Source organism: Corvus kubaryi, unplaced genomic scaffold (genome assembly GCF_017639235.1).
Source record: "Corvus kubaryi isolate FWS band 111438036 unplaced genomic scaffold, C.kubaryi_AGA036_p1.0 37334, whole genome shotgun sequence".
In the NCBI taxonomy this organism is placed as follows: Eukaryota; Metazoa; Chordata; class Aves; order Passeriformes; family Corvidae; genus Corvus; species Corvus kubaryi.
The window spans coordinates 7,061,078-7,076,555 of NW_024581108.1; the positions used below are offsets into that span (position 1 = coordinate 7,061,078).

The window sequence follows — 15,478 nt, forward strand, 5'->3', positions numbered from 1 at the left end:
TGCCATGGTCTTCGCTGGCAGCCCCAGTGGAGCTGCAGCACTTGCGCAGTTGAGGCCATCATGCTGCGTTTCATAAACTTCCCTGATGTTTGCAATAAGCTAAGAATTGAATTTACAAATTATATTGGTGATACAAGTGAATTACTTCACTTTTCTACTCGAGGCAGTCAAGGTAAAACTGGCAGGCAGCTTGTTTTCCTCCTGTTTGTACTTCACTGGCTGTCAGAGGAGGATTGCTACTGTAGAGATTCTTCTGGTGGCATTTCAGCCATACAGTACATGCTGACAAAAAAGCTACAGTTCAAAATTAATTTTGTATTTTACATGATCCTGTGACATTACACATTATGTCCCCACAGAATTGACTTAATTCCAGTATGTACTAAAATCAAGGAATTCTTTCACTGACTTCTGTCAACAGGAAACCACACCTGGCATGAAACCACTACAACAGTCCAAAACTGCTAGTAATCTGATAAAAGAATCATTTAAAAAATCAGTTTATTAATGTTTAGAAGTCAATAAAGCTATGTGCAAATTGAACAATAAAAGTCAGAAACATTTTAAATACTATTTTTTAAACCAGAAAAAAAAAATAAAACCCAACAGTTTAATTGCACTGGAAATTTTACTACAAAGGCAGTACATTTTCTTTACAAAATACCAGTCCTAGGAGTTGCCAATGACTGTAGATCAGTCAGTTGCTCTCAGCTATCCCAGATATACCACTTTTGTTATAGTAATACTCTAGGCGCATGAAAACTCCTGTGTCTTATTTACATTGTACACATTCAACTCCATTAGCACAGGTTAGAAAAACAGAGAAGTAAAAATGATGCTGTAAAACAAATACATTCAATTTAATGACAGGTACTTCTTCCATGATAAAATACAGACATCTTTGCAGAAATTATAAACATTAATAAAATGTGCCAAAATGTATTGCATTTTGTTATGGAAGTGCATTTATCTATAGTCATTTCACTTCAACTTTCTTTTTCTTTTTCTGAAACCCGACGTACTCTTCTGATTTTCCAGCTGATCCTTACTTTTGGAAAGACTGTGAACCTGACACTGAAATACACTTTCAGTTTTTAGCTCTTCTTACTTAGGCAAAAATCCTACTGTTGCCAATAGTATTTTTTACTCTTATGTAGACTTTCGGTCATCTTGAAGAGAAATGCTGTTTAATTCTACCTTGCATTTGTCATGATAATGCTGTGTATTTAATGCTATAGAATAAGAAGGCAATCAAAATATGGGGCCAAATGCCATTCTGAGCTACTCCATTAAATCTGACGCAGCCAGTGGAATTGTACAGGTGAAAGTAACTGCAGAATCTAGCTCATGGTCTTCAAATGTAATACAGACTGACAGCAAAAATTCACAGCTATGATCTTGCTAAGTAAAACCCCAAGAGCTTTGGACTCTGCAAATACAACCTTATGACATAGCTAAAAGCTCTGCAAAATTATGCCAATTATGGTTGTATGTGGTCTAAGTTATATTTGTGTGATCTCTTTCCATGTTATGTGCTAAACAAACACACTTCTTACCAACGATACCAGGGCCACCACTAAATTCAGTACAGAAAGATCTTTGTGTCAGTGGTTTGCTGTGAAGAGAAAAAACTTCACATTCTTCTCACAGGGGAAAAAAAAAGATTCATTCTCCCTTTCCCTCCTCCCCCTCTCTCTTTCTCTCACACACACCAGGCATCATTTCACCAAGGCATCAGTCTTTCAGAGTTACTAAGGAGATTTCAGGATATGAATGCGCCTGACAATCCTGAGCTGCCTCAGTGCAAAGACAAAACATGCTCCAGGGAAAAAGATTTTCAAGCCAGAACAGTCTGTCCCATTTCTTGAACTCCAGCCTCGCAAGTGCACCGTTTGCCTCATTAGAACTAATGCTACTTGCTCACTCAGCCCAACACTGCTGCTGTGAGCAGGAGGCGTCCCAGCTCCCTGATTTCAGAGGAAGGCTCTGAAATACACCCCCATGGTTACTCCTAAGAAGATGAGGTAACATTGCCAGAAGACATGATAGTTTCAGGATGGTCACCGTCCTCCTTCTGTGGGTGTGAGGAGTTGTCAGACTTACTCCGGCTGAACTCCATCCCCCCAATGATTGGCCGTTTGAATTTGGTCCCAGAATCTGCTGGGGGACATTTGCAGCAGCACAAAATCTTGATGAAAGCCCTGCGCATCTCTTTGTTTGTCAAGGTGTAGATGATAGGGTTCGTGGCTGAATTGAGCACGGCCAGTACTAAGAAATACTCTGCTTTATAGAGGATTGGGCAGGACTTCACTTTGCACCCCACATCCAGTAAAAGCAAGATGAACAGAGGAGCCCAGCAGGCAATGAAGACACTCAGGACTATGATCACTGTCTTGAGCAAGGCTAGTGACTTTTCTGAGCTCCTAGTAGCTTTGGTAATGTTTTTCCGAAATGTCAGCCTGCGGCTCCTAGTCCTCACCATGGAGTAGATCCTGCAATAGAGGACAACAATAGATAACAAAAGGCCAGTGAAAACGGTTGTGCAAAAGAGAATATAGTGCTTGTGGTAGAGAGGCAGCACGGTGGAGCAGTTGGACAAGAGGTTCTTGCAGTTCCAGCCCATGATCGGGAGTCCCCCTAGGATCGCAGAGATGACCCAGCACGCACTGATCAGCAAGAAGGAGCGGAAGCTGTTGCTGCCATTGTGGAGTTTCATCTTCAGCATGGTGATGTATCTCTCAATGGCAATGGCCAACAAGCTGAACACAGAAGCTGACAAGGCAACAAACATGGTGCCTTCTCTTACAAACCACTGGTTGGGGGTCAGACTGTAGGTTTTGTGTCCAGATAGCAGGAGGTTGGCAGTGTAAGCCACACCAGCCAGCAAGTCTGAAAGAGCCAAGTTCCCAATGAAATAGTACATGGGTCTGTGAAACTTCTTGGTTTTCCAGATGGTAAGCAAGACAAAAATGTTCTCTAAGATTATAAAGCAGCAAATGATGATAAAAACCACCGACGTCACTTTAATTCCAGTGTCCACACTCTCATTTAGCTTTCCCGTATAATTATAATGCTCTTTGATGACATAGTTGACATCAGTGTTGGTGGGGTTGCTGGTGACCTTCTGCGGGGCAGTGGTGCCGGAGTTCATGGTGCCCGGCTGGGGACTGCTCCCCCAGCGGCCACCGGACGGTGACGCCGACCGCAAACCCGGTGGCTGCCCTGCAGCTCCTTGGCGCCACAGCCTGCCCGGCACTGCTGCACAGCCTCAGAAACTGAAGCCCTGAGAACAACAGGCACAAAACCCAGAGTTAAAAGAAGGAAGACAAACAGTGTAGCAAATGCTAAAGGGTTTAAGATAATCGGCTAGCTTAACTGTGCATCGCAGTCATAAATATATTCACACGTGAATCAGTTTCATTCAGCTGGTAAAATACATTTAAAAGGTGGTTAGGCATATTCAATAGATAAAGGTAGTAGGACAAAAAAAGTTCTGTCACGCAGAACTGAACAAGTTGGAGTCAGCAAGGACTGCATTACTGGACTTCTTCCAACACAAAAGATCTCAAAGCTCCCCAGCAGTTAGTTCTAGTCTTTTTTCTTCAGCAGAAAATACAATAGCAGAGATTTAGAAAGGGAAAGGGCTTGCTTGATGAAATTTAACTCCAAATGTAAGACAGTCTACACAGAAATTACTTGACAAGAGACCCGTATTCTCCTCCATTAATGAAGTCAGAATACACTTTGGAAGGGGGTAGTTACGCAACTTACTGATGCCATCTCAGTGATAAATTCACTGGTGTAAATATAAACAAGAGATCATCTCAAAGCTGTAAACAGGTAAGGGGTGCCCTTGCTAAATGCAAGTGAGAACATGCTTTACAAAACCCACAGCAGTATAAAGTTTAGAAAAGCAAGAAAAATATGTAATTAAGCTAAAGAGCAAGCCCATTCCATGGGTCTGAAACAAAGAATGTCAAAAAAACCCTTTGCATTTAAATAACTAGTATTGCAAGCTTTTGAAATGGGCATAATTAAGGAATACACATACAGAGGAAACTCCCTTTACATATGAAGGTTTTTAGTGGACATTTTAAAAGAATTAAACCCATAATATCACTCAAGGAAAGAAGAACAGGCAGATTTGTTAAACTGCAGCCTACGCGGGGCACAGCAAGAGGTGCGAGGCCAGTGGGTTCAGGTCCCTGCTCTATTCCCGGGTTCCAATCCGCACCGCTCCTGCTCCGCTTCGGTCTCCAGCGCGCGCGGCTCGCGTCCCGCACTGCCTCCGCCGGACGCGGCACCCAGCCGGGCACGCCGGGGTCCGGGCAGCCTCCTCCCCACCCCTTCTTTTTTGTTTCGTAGCCCCGGGGGTCGCGCCGAGCGGGGACTGCAGCGCTGGGGGGACTGCGAGCCTTACCTCGCTCAGGCGCGACGCGGGGCCCAGACCGGCCCCGCACATCTTGCGTGCCCGCGGAGCAACTCCGGTGGGCGGGCTGGGGGGCTCGGTGGTTTTAATCTTTCTGCAGCTGCCACTCTCCACCCCGTTTCCGATTCCCTGTCTCCTCCCTGCACGGACCTGCACGCCCAGCCCGGCCCAGCCACCGCCGCCGCCGGGACACCCCCGCCCGCCGCCCCGGCCCTGCCCCGCCCCGCCCGCCGGAGCGTGAGCAGCCGCTGCTGTGCCGCGCTGGAATAGAATAGACCCCGCGCTGGAATAGACCCCACGCTGGAATAGACCCCGCGGGGCCGCAGCGGGCAGCACAGGAAGGCGTGAGGCGAAGAACTCCCCCGCGGGACCCTTCGCCCGGCCGGGGGACGCGGGGAGGGGACGTCGCAGCCAGGCTCCAGCCGTCTCTGACCTGGGAGCCGCCGCCTCCCGCTACCGGGCGCACCCGGCGTTCCGGGGAAGGAGGTGTTGGCACGGCCCGGCCGGCTCCGAGCACGGCTCCTGCGCCTCGCGGGGTGCCGGGGGCAGCTTCCCGCCCGCCCGTCTTTCTTGCCCCCCGGGTAGGCACAGAAAGGCTATGGCCAAAGGCAGGATCCCTTTGGAGGTATGCTACCTCCGTTCTCTCTCTTAGAGGACAGTGTAAGTCATGTTTAAGGAAACACCTGGGAGAAGCTCTTCCATTTTCTCCCTACACCAAGGTGTGTTTTTGCCCTGGCAGGCCCGGTGGCTGCCACCCGCACTCGTGGCCTGCAGTGACTCACCAGCGGCTCCCCCCGGGCAGGCAGCAGCCCGATGGGGCAAGCATGGTGCCAGGCTGAACGCTGCGGGGCAGAAGCCAGAGCTGGCCCATGGGGGATAAGCTCAGTTTCTGCCACTGTCAAACAGCACCAGGTGTTGGTGTTCCCACATGCAAAAGGACCCCAAAAACAAACACCTACCCCCCACCCCCCCAACCCAAAATCAACCTCTACATGTTCAGGGAATGCCGTAAAATACCTACATGTTAGAAAGTAGGAAGTTTTAAATACATTTTTTTAGAAACAAAATTGGCAATGGCAACTATGTAACACTGTTACCGCTGTATTACATAAAGACAAATACAGAAGTGACTTTAGATTTTAGAATTCCTTCTCCCTTCAAACTTTTAAAAGAAAAACCACCTTTGGTGTGTGTGAAATGCCAGCTCTGGTGGTATTCTACTGTTGCACTTACTGCAGAAATTTTCCCCTTCCCTCCTTGCTCTGCTTTTGTTAACTCCAAATTGAAATGCAAAAGAATATCACAATAGGCCAGAGCTCAATATATTAGGTCTTTCAGCTTATAGCATAGTGCCCGTCAATTAGCAGTAGCAGTTGTTATGGGGAAGCACCTTTCCTCTGAAAGTATGAGTACTGTACCCTCAGGAAGAGGGTCCCTCTCCTATTTATGCTAATAGTCATGCTTCAATTGCTCCACGCCTCTCCCAGAATGACTCAGATAAATTACACCAGCAAACAGACATTTACTCTTCCACCGCAAAGCTAGAAACTTGAAAAGATATTCAGCCTCCTGAGAGCCTGGAGGAAAATACAGCCGTTAAGTCACAACTGTCAGAAAAGGCACACAAGATAAATCATGCTTGAGGTTGACATATGCATCCCCTGCAACTGCCTGACATACCCCAGATATTTCAAGCTTTCCCCCTTATTTATCTAATATACAGAAAATACTAAATAAAAGTGCATTCATTAGGCATTTTCCTCTAGGAAATAATTCTCACATAATTTTAAGTAAGAGGAACTTATTAAAGGAACATGCTTTAATTAAAGGATAGAATGACTCAGGGTTTCATTAGTCAGATGTGCAGGCTTTCATGTTCAAACTACTGGTTACCAACTGAGAGGACACCAACTCAGAGATGTGACATCCAACAAATTAATTGTCAGAGGCTGTGTAAAATCACAGAACCATCAGAATGGTTTGGGTTGGAATGGACCTTAAAGTTCTTACTCTGCTGCCATGGGCAGGGGCCCCTTCCACTGGGCCAGGATGCTCAAAGCCCCATCCAACCTTGCCTTGAACACTTCCAGGGATGGGACATCCACCCTTTGGGCAACCTGTTCCAGGGCCTCACCACCCTCACCAAAGAAATTCTTAGCAATATCTGAACTAAATCTACTCTCTCTCAATTTGAAGCCATTCTCTCGTCCTGTCACTACATGCTCTTGTAAAATGTCCCTCTCCAGCTTTCCTGTAGGGCCCTCTTTAGATACTGAAGCGCCACAATAAAGTAATCCCAGAGCCTTCTCTTTTCCAGGCTGAACAAACCCAACTCTCTCAGCCTTTCCTTCTAAGAGGTGCTCCAGCCCTGTGATCATTATCTGCATCTTTCCTCTGGACCTGCTCTGACAGGTCCATGTCTTTCCTGTGCTGAGAACCCCAGGGCTGGGCACAGCACTGCAGTTGGGGTCTCACCAGAGCAGAGCAGAGGGGCAGAATCCCCTCCCTTGACCTGCTGCCCACACTGCTTATGGTGCAGCCCAGGATACAACCGGCTTTGTGGGCTGCAAGCTCGCATTGCCAGGTCATGTTCAGCCTCCCATCCACCAGCACCCCCAAGTCCTTCTTCATCTCAGCCTATAGTTATACAAGGAGTTGCCCCAACTGAGGTGCAGCACTGGGCAAAATATGCAGGCAATTTCAGTTGCACTCCAAAAATGTTGGGTATTTGTATCACAAAAAGCATCATTCAACTTAGATGACCACACACATTTACAGCCTTCTTGACATTTTTGCAAAGGGGAAACTGAAATATAGCTTCACTCTTCACAGGCAAATGAAGCCAGATCAGCTGGATTTGTACTGAAGGCTGCCTAAACCCTCAGAGAAGATGGGTTAACATGGCTCAACTGCACAGGTTCTAACCTGCTTACAAGGGCTCAAACACAAACACAGGTGAACTCAGGTTGGTCCAGCCAACTCTACCAAAACTGTAGTTGCTGGTAAGTGTTTAGTTAGGGGGTTTACATCAGGGTTATACTCCAGCCTCACCCAGAGAACAAGCCACCAACAGAATGAGAACTCTTTTTCTCAGTACCTCTCCTACTGCCTGGTCCAATGATAAGGAAGCTTGTACTTCTACTACAGAAATCCAGTGTATATATAGCTCCTTTGAGAACTTGACTCTGGAATTGCCTATGGTCAGAATAAGGAGAAAGAGCAACACAGTGTTATTGATGCATTTCAGAAATAACCAGAATGCAGGTCTTGGTCAAATGCCAGCAGGAAGGCTGCACACATCAGGACACCAAACCAACACATTACAGATGCCTCACCTGGGTAAACTGGTTAAAAAAAATGTTCTGCAATATGTCTACTAGCATAAAGGGCAGATGCATTCTTCACAGGGATCCTGAATACGTACATGCTCTTAGGCAGTTTTTAGGATGAGCAGAAACTCATGTTTTAGGGAATGTCGAGAACAACAACAAAATAATACTGACTGTGTGTGACAGCCAAAGTTCTTGTGGAACTTCCAGTGAGAATTTAGTGTGGTGGGGATTGCAGAAACCTGGCTAGTCACAGAGCAATTTCCTTGCAGGAGAATGTTTTGATCTTGTCAGAAAAGAAGCTGTAAGCTGGGGTCCACCCAATGCCTGCATACCAAAAGACTGATGGCCTCTGACACTACCAGCCCGATCTCTGCCAGTGCTGCTGGATAACTCACAATTGCATCAGAGTGTCTGAATGCTATCCATCTTGAAAAGATAGTGACAATTCCTGCAAGAGAGATTAGCAAAGGATTTTTCTCCAACACATCATTCTTTTGAACTTTAAAAAGTCTTTGTCCATATAAGCAAAAACTACTTTTATTCATTCTGATGCAACTTAGGTCACAAAGGGAGCCATTTCTCTCTGAAGTGCTGGGTCATGACAGGAGATTCGTGAAACAGTATCAGAGTGCAGGTTTGGTCACCAAGAAAATATCAAGAGTGGCCTGCAGAATCCCCCAAAATTCACATGACTAGAAGAAATATAAAGTCAGATTCATTATTCTGCTAAAATCCCTGAACAAATATTCTGTATTTTAAATCATTTGTCAAGATTTACTTGCAATGTAGCGTGCTCTGATGTGCCTTCAAGTAATTAATACTTTTCAAAATATGTAAGGAAAAAACCCAAAACCCTAATTTGTTCAAATGGGTTCAAATGACACCTTAAATGAAATACATGAAGGCAGAAGAAAATGATAATATTGTGAGATAACTCATACTGAGAGACTATACCAGAAAGTTCCAAGGGAGCAGAGAAGACACTGGAAGTATTTCTGCATCTGTAAGAAAGCTACAAAGAGTAAATTAAATTACTTTATTAATTTGTTAACATCAGAGTAAATACAAACCATTTATATTGATTCTTGAGTGATACTGAATACCTAAGAGAAAAATTCAGATTTATTGTTTAGTTTAAACTTATTTAAATTATTTCAGTTGCATCACGTTTCCAGTTTAGAACAATCTGGTTTTAAATTATTCTTTCCACAGGGAATAGGTTAGATGAATTAATTTTCTGTTGATATTCACAGTGTTCAAAAATTCCATATCTTCTTTCCTCAGATTAGAATCAAAAACCTGGTTTGGAGAAAAAAAAAGTCATGAGAACATTGCAAAGACTAAAGCAGACATATTTGTTCAGTATTAGTATTCTTTAATTTAGATGGTCTGGTTTTAAGTTCTTGATACTGATAAGTAACATTAATTAAGTGGCCTTTTTTGTTTTAAAAGGAATTTTTAAGAAGTTTACTATATTCATTTTTGTGAGAATCTGTACTTTATTTTTAGATCACTAAGCTGACAATATTATTAGGAAAAGCTCAAGTCTGAAGGGAAAGAATTGAAGTAGTTGAGAAAGTGACATGCAATAGTTTGCATGGGTATCACTGTACCCGAAACTGTAACACACTTTAATATTTGGAGCAATCATCAACTGCTGGTTGATAAACAACTGGATGATAAAACTGCTAATATATTCTTGAACTTCCTATTAGTAGTTCAACTACGGAATGTTTCTCAAAGGGCACTGGCTGGCCAGGCCACTATTACGATCACAAACATTCCTCTTGGGCACAGCCATTGAGATCTGCTACAGTTAGTCGGTGCTGGGCTCCGTGGAGCAGCACATCCCACAGCTTTGGCCACACCTACAGTGCCCTATAGAGTGATACATATTACAGCACTGGCAAATACAGTGCGAATAGTCAGTTTTCTTTCAAGTGTGTAGATATCTTACTGGAGGGTGCAAAAAGTTAAAAAAAAAAAACAAACTAGGTACGTGAAAAGTCTCCCAACACAGCAACACAAAAAATTTTCAGAAGGTTGGCTTATCTGTTATTTTTACCCAATGCACAGTAGTGAGAGGTGAGCTTCAAAGCTTTGGAAGGGGTGTGGCAATGTGGAAGGAATTAACTGCCTTGGATTCAATCAGTAGCAGCAAGAGCTACACCACCTTTACCCCATTTTCAAGAGCATGGGTTAACCGCAGTGCAAAAAGAGGTGTGAATATTATTCAGTTGGCTTGGCCTAGTAGATTTGTGAACTTACCAGTATTAAAGTTTCTTTTTTACATGTGCTACTCGGAAAATAATGCCTTGGAAGTCATGTTGGGGGGACAGGTGTGACAGAAACACTTCTGCAGCCTGATTAAAAAAAATTCCTGAATATGCACTTTAAAAAGCCATTTCCATTATTTTCCAATGTAACATTCTTAGGTGCCTTCATCTCCTGTACTATAAGAGATGAAAAGCAGAAAGAAGCAAGAAAAATAAGAGAGGAAGCTACTCAGAGTCAGGCAGGAAACTACTTGGCTGCACAGAAAATGGCCTCACCCTTTTCACTGACTTTTAGTTTATATTTTTCTTTTCCTTGTTTGTTTCAAGAGAGTTTCCTTCCACTTGGAGTCACAGAGCTCCTGCAAAGGCAGCTGACTGCACTTAGGTAGATAGCACTGATAAATTGCATCTTATTTTAAGTAATGGTTTATCTCAACTGAAAAGGAGTGTCCCAATCAGTCACCACCATAAATGACATAATGATAGGGAAGAAAAAGTGCCTTCAGTTTTCTGGTGTATTCCCTGATCCTACTGGCAAGATGATGGGTTACACAGATGAAATGGATGCATTGATGTATCTTAAAAAGGGTCACTGTAGAAAGGTGAAAAACTTTTCTCTCTAGGGGAAGTTTGTTTTACAGAAATAAGAACAAGAGTTTCAACCCTGGGGAAGAATATAATTCCAAGAATTCACTTGCGAGATAAATTCTGAGTTAAAAACAAAACAAAATCTTAAAAAATGAGCACCTCCAGGCTAACTGAAGAAGAAATAAAAAATGGAAATCAACTTCCTGGTTTTGTATGTCCAGCACTTTTGTATCCTTTTGGTCTTCTATTACCATAAATCACTCCTCCCTGCTACTCCTAAATCTTCACTTGCCAATTTCTTATTAGTTGTCTTATTTCTTTGATCAGTGTTGGCAGTACTTTAGAAAGGTTCATTTGGATGGGGTGATGTGGACTTATTCTTCAGCCACCTTTGCTTAGGAAGAAAACTATTACTGCAAGAGTAATGCCAATGTAGTTGTAAGATAGGAGCATAAAATATGAATCCACCAAGTCTGTCTTTCCTTCTGCAACCTCACCAAAAGAGGACTTGCTCAATGATTGTAAATTAACAAACATGGTATAAAGCTTGTGAATACCACTACATTCAAAGAAAGAGGCTTCAGTGATAGATGCCAAGGCCACAGGAAATAACAGGGTTTCAGTCTCTTGGGCCATTATAGCTTCTAGCAGAAAACAATGGCTATTAGTGAGGCACAATGTGCAAAACTGCTCATCACACCTAGGAGAAAGATAGCTTGGGTCAGCTGAGTCCCAGCTTGTATCGTCTCAAATTACACCTCACTTTGTACACAGCTAAAATTAAACTCTTCTGTAGTTATAAAGCCACTAATTGGCAGCAATGGAAATGCCAGGAAAGATAACAAAATAATAATGAAAAAAATCCCACCACAGAAAAAAGTCCTGAACCAACAACAATTCACCCTGAATGTAATTAGAAAAGTATCAGATTAAAACTGTAACTTGCCACAGCTACTCCCTAAGAAGAATGCTTTTTTAGTAATACTACTTCTGATTATTCCTCTCATTACTCATTGAACTGCTTAGATACTATGACCTAGATTGAGAAAATGGTGGCTTGCCTTCCTCACAAAAGCAGGTGCAGACACCAGAAACATTGTAGAGGAACACTGAAATATATTAATGAATTCAAAGCCATTCTCACTGTAGCCTAAGGTCACCTATGTGGGGCATTAGCAAGAAAATCAGGTTTAATTCCAATTAGCTCAGAACAGGGAGGTGACCAGCCAGAGTCAAGTGCAAAAACCCCAAGTGTTCTAACCATTATGGAGCTCTAGCCACGTAGCTAGTCCTAACTGACCCTGTTCTGGTAATACTGGAGCTAGAATTTGCTAACCTACATAAGGATTTGGTTCCTTCTGCACATCATTTATGTTGGAAGCAGTATGTTGATGTGATGTCTGTTTCTTCAGAGAGAACTAGAAGTGAAACTCCCAACTTGTGTTTTTTAAATTCTTAGAAAGTCATCACTGCCAAAAGCCATATTTAGGGAATATTAGGCACATGACTCACTTCTAGTCCTTGTTCTATTAATTCAGATACACTGTGAAGTAAGAAGTACCTCAACAGCACAGTTTGAGGTTTTTTTATATTGCTAAGGTGTTATTCTATAAAGTGACTTTTCAAAAGCAGTATTAGCTGATAGCCACTGGTAGAAAGGTTTGTTTCTGAAATCTTTCCAACTTTCACTTAGTCATTGCCATAGTTTTCTGCAAAAGCTAAAAAAAGCCTAAAAATTACATTAGTTTTATAAATGAGCTTTACTGTTTGGACTGACTACTGAACCCCTCATCACAACAGTAGAGCCTGGTACAGAGCTGTTCTTAGACACCTAAAGTGGCATTCCCAGGTACTGGAGCTCCCCAGACTGCAGGCCATGCTTGAAACTAGAAAATAACCTTGCTGTGGAGATTGTGTATATTTCTCAGAACAACACACTGTGCAGGTATTAGTGAACAGCATTTCATACAATACCTTGTTTTTCATAAAAATGATTCTAGAGGCAAATCTAGCCAAATTTTTGTGGAAAAGTTTACCAGAAAAAACTAGACAATAATTCTGAGGAGCTGTTATCCAAAAGGTAAAATTGTCTGGATTTTAGCCAAGCTGCATAGAAGCTCTACACTTTGAGGACAAACAATGCAGGCTAAAATATATGATTGCTGTAAGTCACTTCTTGATAAAAAGCTAAGGAGCTTTGTTTCCCAATATGACTAAAGCAGAACACCACTGGGAAAACTGCCTCAGGAAGTCCACACAATATAAATCATAATCAGATTTTCCATACCTTTCTAGACACAGGAACTCCTAAAATATCAAACCAATGCGACTAGAAGTTGAATACTAAGCCAGTAGATTCTGCAGGCGTATTTCTCAAAACAGATCTGTGGGCTACATATATCCATATTTATCTCTCTATATAGACACCTATTTTATAAGAAAATCTGAACAACAGTATAGTTTCTCAATGAGATTTCCTGAACAAACCCAAAATGAAAGCTAAACTAGTTCTCACAAAAAGCTACACAAAACTCACCCCAATTTCCAGTAAGTAATAACAAAGATGTCTCTTTGGCTCTTGGAGCTCACTGCTCACCTCTTGGCCCTGTAAATAGTTTATTTGTACATGGACTTGTCTGGAAAGATTTCTACTTTGGTTTATCTACAGGCTAGTAAGTAATATGCATAGAACTATCTGAGTAATGCCATAGTAATGCTGTGATATGCATAAAACATTTTTGGTGATGCTCAGATATTGTGTATTACAATGGGATTATATTTTTGATGGAGATCTGCAGTATATTGTACAACATAAATACTGTTATGATAATGGCAGTAACATTTTTTTTATCCAGATTTTTCTTCGTCATATATTGTATCTGTCTTACAAAGTACTTGAAAAATTATTTCATATTCAACACCTATATTGTACACTAACAGGTAGCATTTTTTCCCTACATTTTTCACGGAGTATCTCCTCGTGCACTTTGAATTAAACAGCCTGATGCAGAGTCCATGGTATAAATAGGAGTCTTCGCATGGACTTCACTGAACTAAGGAAAAGCATTTGAGATGGAAATAGAAAATCTCTTGAGGGTTGTACAAAAGTGCTACCCTCAAACATGCCTTTCGTCTGTTGCCAGTGTTAAGGATTTCAAATCAGTGATCATTATTAGCAGACATCACTATCATGATTAGATTCTTACTGTAACCTTCTCTGAATTTAACTTACATGGCATGACTCGCTGATCCCCAAGAAAGCAAAAATAGCTCAAACCTTGATTCACACAATGAAACTTGGATCCCAGGAAACATGTCTCCCATCATGCATTCCATTCAGAATTTCAACATCATCTTCTTCTATTGTAAAATCAAACACCTGCAGGAATGCATATATAGTTAACATCATGAACACATGATGAGAATCAACAACCTGATATATCTTCTAGTATTTAACTGACCAAAATTCATTTAAATGTGAGGCTGAATTTTTATATATTTTTCCTTTGGAAAATTCTTCTTATGTTTTGTCATAGAAAAGTACTCCATCAAGATGACAGGCTCCACTGGGTGTTTGGCTCCTTTAGTGACTTATTTTTATTTGCAGACTATGTTAAGATGGTTTTGTAGCCTTCATGCCTCAGGCAAGGGCCCAAGACAAGGGTAGTGTCTGGGCTGGTTTTGACAGCACTCTCTGTTGTCACTGCTAGAGGTATAGGAATACCCTGATAGCAATCTCTTTGAAAGAATGAGCTCAGTATTTCACTTATATCCCAATGTTCAGTTTAGAGTGTTACAGTTCTCTTTCTAAGACTTTAGACAAAGAGAATTCTTAGAAGATATCGGGACATTCACAAAGCTAGCAAACCAAAGGCTGTCTATCTTTTCTATGACTCTACTTTGACAAAACTTTTACCAATCAGCTAAATACAGAAAGAGTGCTACAGTGCCTCAGTACTAACTCAAACTTGAAAGCAATCACCTGTCTTCAAACACAGGTTCTTACAGCCACTGACTTCTCCTGTGGCCAGACCTGCGATGTGAACGATGGTGTCAGTGCTTTCTTAGCAGGTGTCCTATTGAGACATTATCATCAGGAAGTTGCTTCTGTTCTCGTTGTCAGAGCTCCTCTGTGCTCAGTAAAAAGATTCTGTGGAGCCTGAACTGTAGCCAAATGAACTCCTCCCATCCTGCATTATCCAGCAACCACTGTTTTCTGGAATGATCCTTGTAGTCAAATCTCAGTGCTCTCTCAAGCCTTTTAAGCTTAAACCAGGGACCAGTTACAGAACTAGAAACCCTATATATTATATACTGAGGGTTTAATGAGGACCAGCTTGACCAGAAGTGGTAGAGACTCAAGCCAACACAGAAACACGAGGGAAAGAAAAAAAGGGAGATGTGATAAACAACTGTGCCAGTTTCTTTCTCTCTCCATCTTAAGTGTTTTAAGTTTGGATGTAACACATTTCCTCCGTTGTGTGAAATGAATTGGTGGTGCCATAGAGTAAACTCTGTAAAAAGTAAAATTAATCTGGATTTAAAATATCACCGGGGAAAATAAAGCATAAGGAAGGATTTTTAAACTGGTTTTGTTCTCTGATCTGATTCCCAATACAGTACCACAAGCAGCTGTGCTTGTACCACAGAAGGCAGTATGTATGTCAGAATAAACAGTCAAGGCAGGAGCTACATAAACAGGCATGGCCACCAGCAGAAAGCCTCATTATGTGTATATTGATTTACACCTACACACATATACACACACACACACACACACACACACACAGAGAGAGAGACACAGAGAAGGATAAAAATAGCAGACAGAAGTTTCCTGTCTTCTTGCAAAGTTT

The 15,478-nt window shown here is 42.1% G+C and overlaps 2 protein-coding genes across 4 annotated transcripts in view; both read right to left on the minus strand.

Annotated features, from left to right (window-relative positions):
- Positions 1-484: 484 nt before the first annotated feature.
- Positions 485-7,632, minus strand: S1PR1 (sphingosine-1-phosphate receptor 1). 2 transcript variants are annotated; one of them, XM_042030015.1, is made up of 2 exons: positions 7,527-7,632; positions 485-3,283 (listed from the first exon to the last, which is right to left on the minus strand). In XM_042030015.1, exon 2 carries the CDS (start codon positions 3,149-3,151, stop codon positions 2,012-2,014), a length of 1,140 nt encoding a protein of 379 aa, XP_041885949.1. In that variant the 5' UTR covers positions 3,152-3,283; positions 7,527-7,632; the 3' UTR covers positions 485-2,011. The 2 variants fall into 2 exon arrangements, with proteins under 2 accessions (XP_041885949.1, XP_041885948.1); XM_042030014.1 differs by lacking the exon at positions 7,527-7,632 and adding an exon at positions 4,421-4,570.
- A 1,151-nt stretch (positions 7,633-8,783) lies between these two features.
- Positions 8,784-15,478, minus strand: part of LOC121665606 (uncharacterized oxidoreductase ZK1290.5-like) — a 45,767-nt gene continuing 39,072 nt past the window's right edge. The window contains exons 7-8 of one of the 2 annotated variants that reach the window (XM_042030018.1): positions 13,903-14,004; positions 8,784-9,060 (exon numbers count right to left, since the gene is read on the minus strand). In XM_042030018.1, coding sequence (XP_041885952.1) covers positions 13,909-14,004 — 96 coding nt within the window. In that variant the 3' untranslated portion in view covers positions 8,784-9,060; positions 13,903-13,908. Of the gene's footprint in view, positions 9,061-13,161; positions 13,231-13,902; positions 14,005-15,478 lie in introns of those variants that run through there. The other variant, XM_042030019.1, reaches the window with a different exon arrangement.

Bases quoted from the DNA above. Each gene is read 5' to 3' on its own strand.
- S1PR1 (XM_042030015.1), bottom strand. From the start codon at position 3,151: ATGAACTCCGGCACCACTGCCCCGCAGAAGGTCACCAGCAACCCCACC.